This window comes from Apodemus sylvaticus, chromosome 6, assembly GCF_947179515.1.
Source record: "Apodemus sylvaticus chromosome 6, mApoSyl1.1, whole genome shotgun sequence".
In the NCBI taxonomy this organism is placed as follows: Eukaryota; Metazoa; Chordata; class Mammalia; order Rodentia; family Muridae; genus Apodemus; species Apodemus sylvaticus.
In genome coordinates, this window is record NC_067477.1 from 43,083,303 (window position 1) to 43,099,359 (window position 16,057).

Sequence of the window (16,057 nt, forward strand, 5' to 3'; positions counted from 1 at the left end):
AGATTGAGTTCCAGGATAGCTTTCTGGTCTCAGAAATAATAATAAGAAGAAGAATAAAAATAGCAGGAGCAGAAAAGAGTTTTGCAGAAGCTACTAATAGGAATGAAGCACCTTTAGGATAAAGTGTAAACTGTTGGGTTTAGCTTTTTACAAGAGTCTACTCTTGATCCAGAAAGATCAGTGGGTAGAGGCGCTCGCCACACTAGCTCAGTAATCTGAATTTGATCCCTACAGCCCATATAAAAGTGGAAGAAGAGAACAGACTCCACAACATTATCCTCTGGCCTCCGTAGTATGCACGTGCACACACATCATCATCACCATCACCATCAATTGTTTTCTAGGTTTGGGGGTTTTGTGTTTTGTTCTGTTTTGTTTTTAGTTTTTTGGTTTTTCAAGACAGGTTCCTCTGTGTAGCCTTGGCTATCGTAGAACTCACTCTGTAGACCAGGCTGACCTCATACTCCCAGAGACCACCTCCCTAGTACTGGGATTAATGGCATGCACCACCATCGCCTAGCCAATACATTTTAGTAAATAAATCCAAGTGCCTAGTCTGATAACGCTTGGTTTTCAATGTGGACTGTAGCAGAAAAGGGCACTTGTAACCTTTCTGGTGTGATGTTCCGTCTTCCCAGATCCTCCTGACCCTCCTGACCCTGAGCGGGCAATGCTGGCCCTGTTCTCCACTCCCGAGCCAGCCCACGCTTGGAAAACGGCCTTCTTCTACTGCCTGAGCACCAACAAACACTTCCTGGAGCAGATCCTTGTGAGTCAGGCTTAGTTGCTGTCCGTCACAGAAGAGCCAGAACTCTCTCCCACTCATGTATCCAACTCCTACAGTCTAATTAGTGACAAACCCTCTGGTTGTCATCCTGCAGCCCCTAGGGAGAGGAGCCTCTGAGGGAGAATCAGTTCCGTTCACGGTCAGTGCTTTAGTGGCTGTCATTTTGTTGGACCTTTGGTAGGAAGATGTTGACTGTGTGTCAGCTCTCTGGAGGATATAGAAAGCAAAGGCCATGGCAGCAATACTAGGTCTCGCTGGCAGGGAGAGTTAACTAACTCTCGCCTTCCCAGTTGCAACTGAAATTTATTTACATCAACAGGTATTTATGAACCCCATCTTGTAGGCCATGTGCTATGTGAATAGATGTGGTTATATCAGAAGTCTCTCCCTCACTTCAAAATTCTTAGAATGTTGTGTTTCTGGGCACTTATTTTTATGTAACCAGCTATTTGTGTCATTATCAGAATCCTTTCCTAATGTAGCTGGAAGTCATTCTTTCCAATTCAGGGAGCCTTTGGTAACCTTTGGCTTGCAGGTAACCGCACTGACCCTGTTGAAAGAGGAAGATTTCCCAAGCCTTGGATACCTTCTTGATAGAGAATTCAGGCCTCTCAGTCACCTGCTCGTGCTCCTGGGATGGACACACTGCCAGAGCCTTGAATCAGCTAAGAGACTACTCCAGACTCTCTACAGGACCCAGGTATCTCACTCAGCACCTCACAGTCCTCCAGAAACAAATACCAGGGGTTTTGGGCCTACACCGAATTCAGTCTCCTGATCAGTCGTAGTGTCTGATGCCAAGTGCCTGAGTCAGCATGTTTCTTCTGCACTGACACAGGACCAAGGCCATGACGAGCTCCTCAGGGACGCCTGTGAAGGATTGTGGGCTCACTTGGAAGTCCTGGAGTGGTGCGTACAGCAGAGCAGGTATGTTCCTGCCAAGCCCTTCCCTTCCCTACCCTACCTGGGGCTCATTCAATCCTGTGCTTCTTCTCTGAAAAAAAAAAAAGTACTGTTAACCAGGCAGGAATATCTGTTAATGTGGGGAAAACATAAATAATGATCAGCTTCCATTTGCAACTATTGTGTCCCAGCCAGAGGACAATCCAGCATCTGAAAGAACAGCTCACGGTCCCTAGGTGCCTGCTATAGGCTGTGCATTGTCCTAAGCCCCTTAGAAGGTGATCAGTCCTCACAACGTTACAGTGAAGAAGATCCCAAAAAGATGCCCGCTTTAAACATGGCACACTAAGAGCCACACGTGGTGGCTCACTCTTTTAATCTCAGTACCCAGGAGGCAGAGGCAGGTTGCTCTCTGGGGATTCACAGGCAGTCCGTTCTTTATAGCAGGTTTCAGGAAAGCCAAGGTTGTTACATAGTGAGACCATGCCTCAAAAACCACAACCCCCCCCCCACACACACACACACACAAAACGGTGAGACACTGAAGCCCAGATCTGTTAAATAATCAGCACAGAGTTATACAGCAAGTAAATTATCATCCATATTCTTAGCCATACATTATTCTGGATCATATGTTATTCAACCTATGGCCATTGGATGTATATGAAACCCTGTATTTTTCCTAGTCACTTAGCCCAGATCTGAGCTTCCATTTAATTTTTGTTCATTTCACCAGTGCTCAGAAAGTAAAGTAGTCAGAAGGGTGAGCAGGGAGGGGTTCTTACTCAAAGTAAAGCAAAGAAACTTATTTCAAAGCTACAGAGCATGTAGAACTTAGGAACTTCAATCATCGGGCTTTCTAAGACACCACTAACCAGAAAGTCTCTTCCTAGATCCTTTCTAGACAAGTATCCAGCCTGGTGGATATAATTCCTTCACAGTGAATAAATGTTATCTTTGATCCTAGACCTAGTAAAAGAAGATAGTTTGAGAAAGTGAAGCCTGAGGCATTAGTGGTCAGAGAAGAACCTGTCCCTCTGCCAGGGAACGCAATAAACTGCCTCCATCACCACCCCTCCATCCTTCCTTTCCAGCGGCTTCATACCAAAGAGAGAGCTCTTGTGTCACTTACATGGTGGGGACAGCCACTCAGTGCTCTATTCTCTCCATCACCTTACAAACCTTCCAGCCCTCAAGGAGGAAGAAGTCCTTAAGCTGTTACAGAAGGTGCCAACCAAGGACCTCGAGGGAGGGCATGGTGAGTTGGCCAGGATTCCCTCGAAGAGTTTCTCACGTGTCTCTTGCAGTGTGAGATTAGTCTAGACATGGCTGCCAGGATGCCCGTTAGGTGGTTGGTCCAGCATGTATCCTTTGAAGTATTTCTGTTCCCCCAGTCTGATTAGAGGATGTAGTAGCACCCCTCCCCTCTGCCACTGAGGTGCAGGGAATCCCATGGACATGCTCCCATTGTCGTCCTGTGGAGTCATGTCAGGGACATGTGAAATGTCGTCTGCAGTCTCAGCTCTGTGGAAATTCTTGGTGAGTGTACTTGATGCTTCTTAAACTTGCACACAGCACATGCTGTGCTTCTTCAGACTCTGTGGAACGGAGCGAGAAGTTTGGAGGAAAGACTTGCCAGAAACAATAACAAAGCTGCATTTTAACCTTTGGGTTTTTTTTTTCTTAAAAATCAATATGTATGAGTGGGCTCTTTCTCTGCCACAGTAGAGTCACTCTGCTCCCTGCGTCAGAGAACTGTCTCAGATGAGAACAGATGTCTCCATTAGGGAGATGTTGCTTTGATTTACTTTCCAAAAGAATCTGCCACAAACTAGTGTCACTACATTCCTTTTTCCCTTACCCCCCTCAAGAAAGATGGGTGTCTTGTTTAGCAAAACCTCCTACCACAAATAGAATTCTGACTCACACCTACAAGTGCGAAAGACTTCCAAGGAGGTATTTAGATTTGGCCTCTGAACCCTGCGAAGTATTTGGAGCTTGGGACTTAGCCTTGAGTAGGGACAGCCAAAGGGCCACGACTGGGGTAAAAACCATATGAGGAGAAGACAGAGCCCAGGCAGTGGGCACCCAGGCAGTGGAGGCCATGCAAGACTGATAGGGAAACGAAAGCAAAGAGGACAAAGCTGATGTTGACCAGGGGAAAGGCCTGGAGGGTGGCAGGTCAGACAGGCAGGAGGGTAAGAACCACAGGTCAACCCTCTTTGCTTCAGCCGTGCTTGCTGCTTGTGCCTGAAAAGGTTACCTCTGAACTTACTATGCTTCAGATACCCATGATGCCTCAGTCCCGGAGCACCTGAGCCAGCGTCAGAGCCTGACGCTCTACCGGGGCTTCTGTGCCATGAAGTATGCGGTCTACGCCCTCTGTGTGAACTCCCATCAGCACTCTCAGTGCCAGGACTGCAGAGACAGCGCCTCCGCCTCCGAGGGTCTGGCCTCGGAGCCAGGCAGCGATTCTCCCCCCTCCCCAGGTACAGAGCTTCCCTGTCCCTGGCAGATGCAGACACCTTCCCCAGTGACTGCTTTGTGTGGTCACCACTTCCTTCCAGGATGGAGTACCCTTGATTTGAAAGTGCTCAGGAATACTTGTATACATTTATCAACCTCTGCATCGGCAGGACCTGCTTACATCTTGATGGATCTTACTCTGATGATCATCTAGCATAGTATTTGCCAAATGTTTTTCGTTTTGCAGCTAGACACCATAGTGAGAATAGCGTTTCAGGGGCTGGAGAGATGACTCTGTGGTTGGGCAGTGGTGGTGCACACGTTTAATCCCAGCACTCAGGAGGCAGAATTTCTGAGTTTGAGACCAGCCTGGTTTACAAAGTGAGTTCAAGGACAGCCAGGCATGCACAGAGAAACCCTGTCTCAAAAACAGCAAAAACAAAAACACTGGCTGCTCTTCCAGAGGCACACAAGGCAGTGTATAATTGTAACTGTAGTCTCATGGGGTCAGATGCCCTCTTCTGATGTACAGATGTGCATGTCGACAAAGCACCCACACATACACGAATATATCAATAAATAGGTCTTTAAAATATTGAAAGAGCTCTTGCTCTCTCTCTCTCTCTCTCTCTCTCTCTCTCTCTCTCTCTCTTTCTCTCTTGCTCTCGCTCTTACTGCCTCTCTCTCCTTCTCTCTCCTCTGCTTCTCTCTCTGCTCATGTGCTCTTTTTCTCGTTTTCTTTCCCCTCTCTCCCTCCTCTTTCTCCATGGTGACTTCTCTGGCTTCTGTGGGCTAGTAAACTCATCTGAGAGCAGCTTCCCAGTAAACCTGTCTATGTATGTAAACCCAAAAAAAAAAAAAAATGTAAGAATAATATTTCTTACCAACTCTGGTTTAAACTTAGGTGTGCAGCTTATATCTTTATATATGTGTTTATGTGTGTGAAATATAAATTGAAGCTTAGTATTAGTCCAAGTGGAACATAAGATTTTTTTTCTTTTCCCTTCCATTCTTCCTCCTTCCTTTCCTTCCTTTCCTTCCTTCCTTCCTAATGACTATGTAGTCAGTTCAAATGGATATTGATGTAGCCTAGTCTGGCCTCAAGCTCTGAAGCCCCCAGACACTAGGATTGCAGGCATGGACTCCCAAGCTTAGCTCTTTCTCCTCCTTCCCCTCTTCCTTCTCTTCTTTTAATTTTTTAGATTATTTTTTGAATACATATGGCTGTCTTGCCTGCATGTATCTCTATGCACCATGCATATGCCTGGTTCCCACGGAGCCCAGACAACAACATCAGACCTCCTTAGAACTGGAGATGCAGAGGTTGTGAGCCATCCTGTAGATGTAGGGAATCAAACCCATGCCCTCGAGAAAAGCAGCCAGTGCTCTTAACCACTGAACCATCTCTCTAGCCCCTCCTTTGTAAGGGCAGTTTCTTTCTATAGCTCAGGCTGGCCTTGAACTTGGGGCAGCCCCCCTGCCTCAGCCTCTAGAATGCTGGGATCAGAATTGCACCATCACATTCTTGTGGCCTAATTGACCTAGACAGCCTAAGTTCTCCTTTAAGCATAGTAGGTTAAAGGAGGATTGAGGTCATGATATGGAGTCTATGTCACCTTAATCCCCAGAACTGAAATACGAAGGGAGCGTTTGTCATAGACAAGGGAGAGTGTCATAGTTTAGGAGCAGGAGCCTGGTATTGTTCAGTGGGCTCTGCTTTCTAATGTTGCTTCCCTGTCTCCTCCTCGTCCGATCTTCTTAGGTGCTTCACATCTCTTCCCAACATACCTGGCCAGGTGCCGACAGTATTTACACAGCATCCCCGCCTCTCTGTGCCTGGAAATTCTGGAAAACATCTTCTCCTTGCTCCTCATTACCTCTGCCGACCTTCACCCAGAGCCTCACCTGCCCGAGGACTATGCCGAAGATGAGGACATTGAGGGGAAAGGCCACTCGGGTTTGAGGTCTCCGCCACAGAGCCCTCAGCACGTAGCCGCAGCTGAAAGGAGATCAGAGCGGACTTCCACAGGGCCCAGGAACCTTGCTCATACAACGCCAGGCTGTCCAAAGGCAGAACCGAAAGACAGCTCGCCAGGGCCTCACAAGCACAGCTTTTTAGATCTGAAGCACTTTACCAGCAGCGTGAATGGATTCCTGGCTGATGAGTTTGCAATAGGAGCATTCCTCGGTCTCATTCAGGAGCAGCTCGGCGAGATCAGCAGCCACCGCACTCCGGAGGAGACCAAGCTGCCAGAAGACCAGAGCTGTCCAGCAGCCAGAGATGGCCTGCAGAGCCGCCTGCACAGGTTCTCCAAGGTCCTCTCTGAGGCACAGTGGCGGTACAAAGTGGTAACAAGCAACCAGAGCTCAGGTGAGAGGAGGGCGGTCGGAACTAGAAAGTCTAGAAAGTAGGAAAGGAGAAAAGCCCCAGCAATGTGGGCAAGGGGCAGGCGTGTGGGAGCCACACCCTAATCCAGGGCACATGACCATAGCAGCCCAGGGCAGTGCTGCAAATCCCAGAGCTTAATGAAGATCACCCAGCCTGTTTCCACAAGTGGTCACATCAGAGCTGGTCACCATGCCTGTGTTTGCTGTTTCAGAAGAGCAACCTTCCCGTAGATACCGGCCCATTGCCACAAGGCATTCTAGTCTCCGCCGAGGTCGTCGGACCAGAAGGACCCGGGCAGGTGATCTAAAGAACTCTGTTCAAGCCTTGTTCCCATTCACCTGACAAAGAGACATGCCAGTGCTTGTGTGATCCTTTAGGCTGAGCATGTGGTGAAAACCACAAACGCATCCTCCCACTCCCACAGTCAGCTCTTAACAGTTTCTTACACGGCCATGCACAAATTTCCCATGTAACACAACCTTTCACATATTCCCAAACACACACACACACACACACACACAAACACACAGGTTGTAAACACTGGGAAGGGAAGGTTGACATGAGAGAAACCTAAGAAACTGTATGATGGTGTCCCTCAGCTCGGATGATTCTCAGTTGATGGGTTTGGGACACAGGCGGAGTCTGCATCTACCTGAGTCACCCAGAGTCGCCAAGAGGACACTGTTGGTGGGTGACACAGCCTTCATAAGGGCACACTGAGAGACAGACAGCCTTCATTGGCACTGAAGATAACTAGCTTTCCCCCCTGGGCTTTGAACCAAGCAGCCTTCTGCAGGCCACAGCTTACACTTTATTTCCTCCCTTGTCATATCTGAAGACACACCCTCTATGTCAGAAAATGTCATGACTTCCTCTTTGCGCCCCCATTGTTTCCTGGTCATGATAGTTGTACCTTTATTTTACCAAACTATCACTAGTACTTTGTCTTCAGAGATTGGTCACAAGCTCCTAGGACTCTAAGACCCCACACGGTAAAAGCCATTGGTATAAACTGCTACCCAGAGAGTTCTGGAACCACATCATACCTGCCCTCCATCCTGTTCTCACTCCTTAGCCTCAGTCTACCTAGATCTTCACTTGTAGTCTGACTTTGCACTCTGTATACTATTAGGAGTTGCTGATGAAATTTTTTAATCTGTTACCTCCAGATGGCCGGGACCAAGGCTCCAACCCATCCCTGGAAGGGACAAGTAGCGAGTTGAGCACGAGTACTTCAGGTGTGTGCGTCCCCACCAGCCGCTGCCTGTAGACAGCTTGCTCTCATGCTCTTCCCATGCCCGTGGTATAAACACTAGAACTGAAGCACTGGTCAAGGGTTATTCTTGCAGATAGCAGCAGGTGTCTGCTGGGGAGAGGGAAAGGGCTCTCCTTCTTAGTTAAGTCACCCAGCAGTGAGACAAAGGTGATTCAAGGAAGGTAGCTGGTACTTACATTCTAAGATGGTAGTAAATGTTTGCCCTTCGTTTATGGAGTTTATAACTGGCAGTTATTTAGGTAAAGGAAGAAGAGAAGTACTTCATTAAAAGGCTCTTTCTAACCCAAGCAGTGGTGGTGTGTGCCTTTAATCCCAGCACTCAGGAGGCAGAGGCAATCAGATCTCTGTAAGTTCAAGAACAGCATGGACTACAGAGTGAGTTCCAGAATAGCCAGGGCTACACAAAGAAACACTGTCTTGAATAAACAACAACAAAACGTCATTTACAAATATTTTATAGAAACTATAGGAATATGGAGAGACAACAACTCTGGTTTTTTTCCTTAATGACTCCAACGTTCTTACACCCAACAGAAGGGAGTCTGAGTGCTGTGTCTGGGCAGGTGGAGTCGGACAACCGGTTTCAGCCCCAACCTCAGAGTTCAATCATCCCCATGATGTTCTCCCCACCAGAGTCTCTGCTGGCATCCTGTATCCTCAGGGGGAACTTTGCAGAAGCCCATCAGGTAAGCTGAGCCATAGCCACACCTCGTCATGGTAAAGCATGTAAAGTGAGCCCCCAACTGGCTCTCATATCCAGCCTCAGGGAAAGCTAAATGTATGTGACATCAAAAGTACTTGGGGGTGCCTGCAGAAGGTCCCATTGAGCAGGAGAAATAGAAAGGAATTTCTATGTGTGCAGGCCCTGTGCCCAGCACTGCAGGCTTAGAGACATTGAGTTATTTATGTTCCTAATAGAGGTAATGTGTTAGCAAAATAAAATAGCCACAATCTCACTACCTCATAACAGTGGAACTTTTGTTTCTTTCTTTGTACCTGTGAACATGTCTGTGTTTTCATATAGTTAAAAATCAGTAATGCACACCTTTAATCTCCACACGAGGGAGGTAGATGCAGGTAAATCTCTGAGTTTGAGTCCAGCCTGGTCTACAGAGCAAATTCTAGGACAACCAGGGCTACACAGAGAAACGCTGTCTTGAAAAAAGTCATAATGCAGATAAATTTTGGCAGTAAACAGAATGACAGCTCATTCACCATACAGCACAGAGGTAGCAAACTGGAGTGACCTGGATGTAGGGAAAGTAGCAGTCAAAAGACTCAAGCTCTGCAAGCCTTGGTCCTCCATGGACAGTTGTAGCTCAGGATAATTCCTGCCTTCCCACCTCATAGTAAGGCTAAGAAGATTATACAGAAGTCCTGAGAAATGCAGGAACCGTGTGTGTTGTTTAAGCTCAATAGCATTAAGTATCACTTATGCTTCAAACGCTCAGTGCGTTTTTTGAAACTTAATGCTCGTCCCTGACCAAACGTTTAGGTTAGAATTTTCTATGGTGTAACTTCAGTTGTCAAGCAGATCCAGGAGAAATTCTATGCTAAGATGATCTTTCCTTAATTCCACCTGTACCTTTTAGAGTTCCTACTTTTAATAAATAGGAACTGCTGGACAAGATAGGAGATCCCTCCACCCCACCAATTCTTTTTGTTTTTGTAGAGCCACGGATTGAACCAGGGGTCTCACACATGCTGGGCTTCACAATGAGTTACACTCCTGGATTAGAAATAGATCCTGGATCTTGTTCTACTGTTCTTGCTTCCCAAACAGCTGGACTAGGAGTTGCATGTTAGAGGAGTTGCTTTCTCCACTAAATATCCTACATTTGTCTTCCTTTCCTTAAGTCTTGTGTGTGTGTGTGTGTGTGTGTGTGTATGTGTGTGTGTGTGTGTTCATGTGCACGTGCAAGTGTATTAACATCAGAGAGGAGGGAGCCTCAACTGAGAAAATGTCCCCATAGGTTCAGGCTATAGTTAAGCCTGTAAGGCATTTTCTTAAATAGTAGTTGATGAGCTAAGCCACCCCTGAGCTAGTGGCCCTGGGTTCTATAAGAAAGCAGGCCCACCAAGCCTGTAAGCAGCACCTCCCCATGGCCTCTGCATCAGCTCCTGCCCCCAGGTTCCAGGCCTGCTTGAGTTCCTGTCCTGACTTCCTTCAGTGATGAACAGTGCTGTGGAAGTGTAAGATAAACCCTCTCCTCCCCAAGTTGCTCTGGTCATGGTGTTTCATCAGAGCAACTGAAACATTATCATTAATTAAATTCCTGGTCAGGAAAAATATTTTCTTGTGTATTTTGCATAGGTACTTCTTCAGAAATGACTGACATCATTTGCTTATTTCCTACTGGACCTTTGGTGATTGGTTTATGGACTTGTTAAAGCCATTTTGTATTTGGCCTCTTCTTAACATTCAGTGTCAGCCTAGTGTAGTGGCACATGCCTTTAATCCCAGCACTTGGGAGGCAGAGAGAGGTGGATTGAGGCTACTCTGGTCTACAAAGTGAGTTCCATGACAACCAGGGCTACACAGAAAAGCCCTGTCTCAAAAAGAAAAAAAAAAATCCAATACTCTCTAAGTCCTGTAAAATAGCCATCTTATAGGTCCATAGTCTAATGAATTGGCCCAGCATCCTATCTCTGGATACTCCGAGTATCTGTGGACCCACCACTGCCACACTCCCTCCCTTCTTATGACAGGTGGTACTCATGTTCAACCTGAAGTCCTCACCCAGCGCCGGGGAGCTGATGTTTGTAGAGCGTTACCAAGAGGTGATCCAGGAGCTGGCCCGCGTAGAACATAAGATTGAAAACCAGAATTCAGATGCTGGTAACAACACCATCCGACGCACCGGCAGTGGGCGCTCGACTCTCCAGGCCATTGGCAGTGCCGCAGCAGCAGGTTTGTCTTCCTGCTGACATCAGAGTTGGAGGGACAGCTGGGGTGGTGGCTTAAAGGAAGAAACCACCCACGTCTTTATGACAAGTCGACAGAAACAGAAAGCAGGACACCTGTCCTAAAAGCCAGCCATCCTGACCCGCTCTGAGCAGTTTCCCAGCTGCACGCAGCCTCCCTGAGGAGGTGTTTCACACACCTGCCACTCCAGCCACCCCTGCTTATCCTCACAGTTCAAACGAAAGAGCAGGCAGGTTGCCCCAGTGCATCTTGTAATCACTCAGGGGCTGGTGGGAGGGCGGGGGTGGGGGGGTGCTTTAGAGGATTGTTAGGAGCAGTTCTCCTCTGGGTAGTTTTTCAGCAGTAAGCGGTGTCACGTGACTGTTCCTAAAGTGGGGGGGAAAAATCCCTTGTTAGCATTTGCAGCCTGCAGGCCACAGCCTGGTTCCCAGCAGTGGCAGCGTACCCCAACAGCTTACCTCTCCTTTCTCGAAACAGAAGCTTGTCCCACATTTCCAGCTCTCCTGCCTGTCCCCAGACTCCAAATCTCAGGTTATCATCCTGTGGTTGGCCTTTACATATGCTTCCAGAAACTTTTCAGTGCCTATTTAAAATATATATCCAAGCCCTAATGCCTGTTCAGCAAGTGCTCTTACCCAGTGAGCCATCTCCCCAGCCCCTGCTGAAAACGATATAGGCACATCGTTTCAATGTTTCAGACAGAAAAGGCCTCTAGCAGCAGTAGTGTTTGTTTGTTTTTAGCAGTGTGTCTTAGCATGTTTCACATGAATGGGCCCTAATGAAACCTGTTATGTACAGATCCTGTGAGGAGAGCCTCAGGCAAACTGCTTTTCACACTCCAGGTGGTAGCTGGAATCACCCTAACCCTTCTCTTTTGCTCCAATGCTGCATGTCCAGGAATGGTATTTTACTCCATCTCTGATGTGACTGACAAGCTCCTTAGCCCCTCGGAAGACCCCATCCCCACGCTCCAGGAGGATTTTTGGATCAATGCTACTCCCATGGAGACCACCACTCCTCTTAGGGACGTTCTGGAGGACCTCAGTCCCCCTGCCATGGCTGCCTTTGACCTAGCCTGCTGCCAGTGCCAGCTCTGGAAGACCTGCAAACAGCTCTTAGAAACAGCAGAGCGGCGACTGAGCAGCAGCCTTGAGAGCCGGGGTAAGTGGGCGGGGTTTGCCTCCTCCATTCCCACTCATTCATTCATTCATTCATTCATTCTCAGTTGTGCCAAATTGCTCATCAAACCTTTAAGAAGCTGTGAGGGGAGGAAAGGGAGAAGATACTAAACATTAGTTAATGCCCTCATCCTAATAGGCTATCAAGTGTCTCGTCATATTCAGAGGGGAGCAGTCTGCAGTCATTTAGGGAAATTCTTTTCTGATTTCTCATTAAATTGAAGGAAGTCAGAGGGCAACTATATTTCTAGGGGAAGATACACAGCAGAGGGAGGAGGAACAGGATGGAAGTACAGGATCTTTAGTACATATGACCTAAAGATGCCACAAAGAAACCCACCAATTGCTACTTTGTAAAAGGAAAGAAACATACTTTAAGAATGATACAGACCTGTGGGGTGAGGGGAAGCATGCTGGAGCCCTGGGTTCAATCTGTTGGCCCACAAAAACCAAAGTTGCAGAGAAATAAGTGGCATGAGATGTAGGCTCCTCCTGGGTGAAGATGGCACCGCCATGATCCAGGGTGCAGGAAAGCGTCCTAGGGCGTGTACATGGAGTTCTCAGAGCAGTGGTTCTCAACCTGTGGGTCACCACCCATTTGAGAGAACAACCCTTTTCATGTAGGGGTTACATACGATCATTGGGTATTTATATTACAGCTCATGACAGTCACAAAATTGCAATCATGAAGTAACAATGAAAATAATGTTAAGATTGAGGGGTGACCACATCGTGAGGAACTGTGTTAAAGGGTCACAGCATTGAGACCCACTATCTTAGAGAAAGAGTATGGAAAGGTATATGAAGATAGCCTTGGGCAATTAGAAAAGACAGATCTGATTTCAGCTCAGGCCCAATGGCTGAAGGGAATAGGAAGACAAATCCCTAGAAAGTGTCCCTTTGTCTTTGGTCAACAAATCCCACAGAAATGCTGGAGATTCTGAATCTGCTGTTGGCGGCTCAGGCATCTCGCCAAGGTAGTCCTGGAGCCTCAGGCATGGCATACACCAGGCCTGCTTGTCGTCACCCAAAATGACACAATGCGAACCTTGCAATTACTATTGGGAAAGATAAGATTTACACAGGAACTGCAAAACCGAACATCAGCCTCTGAGAATCCATTCTTTCCTTTGTTTATTTCAGGTCGAAGGCTAGACCAGGTTGTCCTGAATCCTGATGGTATACGAGGTTTTCCATTTGTCCTTCAGCAAATTAGTAAGATTCTCAGTTACCCACTTACGCTACCGGGACTAACAAAATCAGGTAAGTTTGTTTTACTCCACCCTTTTACCTTTCCTGGATTGGAACAATGGGTCAGCAGACATTTTTTCCCTCACTTCCTTTTCGCATCCCTTCCATAGAGACTCTAGAAGAAAGAACTGGAAGCGCTCCCCGATGCAGCATCTCCGAGTTACTCCAGATGTGCTGGCCCAGCCTCACCGAAGACTGTGTTGCCAGCCACACCAGCCTTTCCCAGCAGCTGGACCAGGCTCTCCAGTCACTGCGAGAGGCATTAGCGGTGCCAGGTACAGATCTGTCTGCACGGGAACAGATAAGCAGAAAATGGAGATGAAAGGATGTATGAGCATTTTGGAGCAGAGGCTCCGCCCTCTCGTGACTGCTCAGTCAGCCCTTTCTAGCTAAGCATGGCACATCTCAGACCCTCACTCCCTTCCCCAACTCAGTTGAAAGGACGCTTGACACTCTTACTAGCAGGTATTTTTTTTTTTAACTCCTGGTAAGAAATATACCCAGCTGGTACAGGGTTGGTCTTAGCCAACCCTCCTCAAAAGCTCTTCATAATGCTGCTGCACCCCAGAGACAGCAGGGTCAAAACAACACCACATGGCCTGCTTTCCTAGACGCCAGGCTCTTTCTAGCTGAGATCACACGGTCACGTAGCTAAACTGGGATTTTTGTTTGTCTGTTTTGTTTGTTTACCTTCTAAGCATGGTGCTTACACAGTCACGTGTGTCCTCGAGACACCCAGTGTACTATGTAGAAAGCTCAGCTTACACACTGGGTCACAAGGTGACCCAAAGCGGAGAGGCCAGAGAGATGGCTCAGTGGTTCAGAGGAGCACCCACCTTTAGTTCCTGACACCCACACTGAGCGGCTCACAGACACCTGAACTCTAGCTCCAGTTGTGCCCACATCTTCTTCTGGCCTCTGCAGACCTCCAAATTCACATATACAGGCACATATATAAAAATAAAAAACAGAGCTGTGTGTGGGTAGCCCATGCCTTTAATCCCAGCACTCGGGAGGCACAGAGTCAGGTGGATCTCTGTGAGTTTGTAGTTAGCCTGGCCTACACACCAAGAAAGTTCCAGGGTAGCCAGGGTAAACCCTGTCTCAAAAACAAACAAAACAAGTAAATAAATAAATAGAATGTTAATTTTAGAAATTGGTTCAACGCTAGAAGCATAGAATAAAGACACATCTCTTCTCCCACCCGGATTCCTCGCAGAGCCCAAGAGTACTCCACTCTCTTGCCTAGTGGAGCAGGCAGCCCAGAAAGCCCCTGAGGCAGAGGCCCACCCTGTGCACATCCAATGTCAGCTCCTCCAGAAGACCCTGGGAAAACAGGCACCCGCAGGCCCCAGACAGACTGACTATGTGGGAGCCTTCTTCAGCTACTGCAGCAGCCTGGCTGCAGTCCTACTCCGGAGTCTGAGCTCTGACCCTGGTGAGTAGTGAGAAAGAATTAGGGTCAAGACTGGCAGTTACCTAAGGAAAGGAAGGGAAGTGCTTCTTTAAGAGGCTCTTTCTGCCTGGCGGTGGTGACGCTCGCCTTTAATCCCAGCACTTGGGAGGCAGAGGCAGGCGGATTTTCTGAGTTCAAGGCCAGCCTGGTCTACAAAGTGAGTTCCAGGACAGCCAAGGCTACACAGAGAAACCCTGTCTCGGAAAAAAAAAAAAACTAAACAAAAAAACAAAACAAAACAACAACAAAAAATAAGCAAGAGGCTCTTTCTAACCCAGGCGTTGGTGGCACATGCCTTTAACTCTAACACTTGGAGGCAGAGGCAGGCAGATCTTTGTGAGTTCTAAGCCACCCTGATCTACAGAGTGAGTTCCAGGACAGCCAGGGCTACACAGAGAAACCAAAAAATGAGGTTCTTTCCAGTTACACAATAACCAAGGATATCAGATTTGTAAATCTCTTATTAGTCTGTTTTATGCATCTTTCTGCTAAGTAAAATTATCCAGCTCATAGAAGTCCTCAATAACATCTCATGGGATTTGTGGCTCTAAAATTACCTCTGAAGCCAGATATGGTAGCACATACCTCTAATCCTAAAACTTGGAGGACAGAGGCAGAAGGATCAGGAATTCCAGTCCAGTCTGGGCTATATAATTACCTGTAATAGAACAAAACAAAAACTGGTGTCACATCTCCTGCTTGAAAGACAAGTTCCCCCAGACAGGTAAGCTTCACCTGTGAAGATTTTTATTCTTTCATAGCACCCAGCGAGGCAAACAAAGATTATTTCTTTACTCTCTCAGATAATGTGGAGGTCAGGGTTGGAAATCCCTTTGTTCTCCTGCAGCAGAGCTCTTCCCAACTGGTGTCACATCTCCTGCTTGAAAGACAAGTTCCCCCAGACAGGTAAGCTTCACCTATGAAGATTTTTATTCCTTCATAGCAGGCTCAAATTCAACATTCTTCCTTTCTTTCTCTCTTGCTACTGCTAGTGTGTGTTCTAAGTAGGAGACTGATGGTAACTCTTCACTGACAGATAAGCGAAAGCCAGAGGTTCAGCAACAATGGTCATGTAGCCTATAGAAAAATAAGCATTCCCAGACTTGAGACTATTGCTTGTAAGGTATAAAAATTGTTATAACTCCTGTGGAAAAGCATTTTATCATTATCAACTAAGATTAAAAATTGTTCACGTATGTCCACTAAATCTTTGCAAAAGTAGTAAACCTTCTTTTGTTTTGGTTTTGTTTTTTGTTCTTCAAGACAGGGTTTTTCTGTTTAGCCCTGGCTGTCCTGGAACTTACTCTGTAGACCAGGCTGGCCTTGAACTCAAAAATCCGCTGCCTCTGCCTCCCAAGTGCTGGGATTAAAGGTGTGCGCCACCACCACCCGACCTAGTAGTGAACATTCTTAACCATCAGGGAA

The 16,057-nt window shown here is 47.2% G+C and overlaps 1 protein-coding gene across 1 annotated transcript in view; it reads left to right on the forward strand.

Moving 5' to 3' along the window:
* Zfyve26 (zinc finger FYVE-type containing 26) overlaps positions 1 to 16,057 on the forward strand; it is a 61,652-nt gene that overhangs the window by 8,947 nt on the left and 36,648 nt on the right. Inside the window, exons 6-20 of the mRNA XM_052185574.1 lie at positions 639 to 769; positions 1,323 to 1,487; positions 1,626 to 1,714; positions 2,785 to 2,948; positions 3,976 to 4,179; positions 5,919 to 6,527; positions 6,757 to 6,843; positions 7,715 to 7,783; positions 8,356 to 8,507; positions 10,531 to 10,732; positions 11,645 to 11,908; positions 13,069 to 13,188; positions 13,287 to 13,451; positions 14,396 to 14,614; positions 15,436 to 15,538. Coding sequence (XP_052041534.1) covers positions 639 to 769; positions 1,323 to 1,487; positions 1,626 to 1,714; positions 2,785 to 2,948; positions 3,976 to 4,179; positions 5,919 to 6,527; positions 6,757 to 6,843; positions 7,715 to 7,783; positions 8,356 to 8,507; positions 10,531 to 10,732; positions 11,645 to 11,908; positions 13,069 to 13,188; positions 13,287 to 13,451; positions 14,396 to 14,614; positions 15,436 to 15,538 — 2,743 coding nt within the window. The remainder of the gene's footprint in view (positions 1 to 638; positions 770 to 1,322; positions 1,488 to 1,625; positions 1,715 to 2,784; positions 2,949 to 3,975; positions 4,180 to 5,918; positions 6,528 to 6,756; positions 6,844 to 7,714; positions 7,784 to 8,355; positions 8,508 to 10,530; positions 10,733 to 11,644; positions 11,909 to 13,068; positions 13,189 to 13,286; positions 13,452 to 14,395; positions 14,615 to 15,435; positions 15,539 to 16,057) is intronic.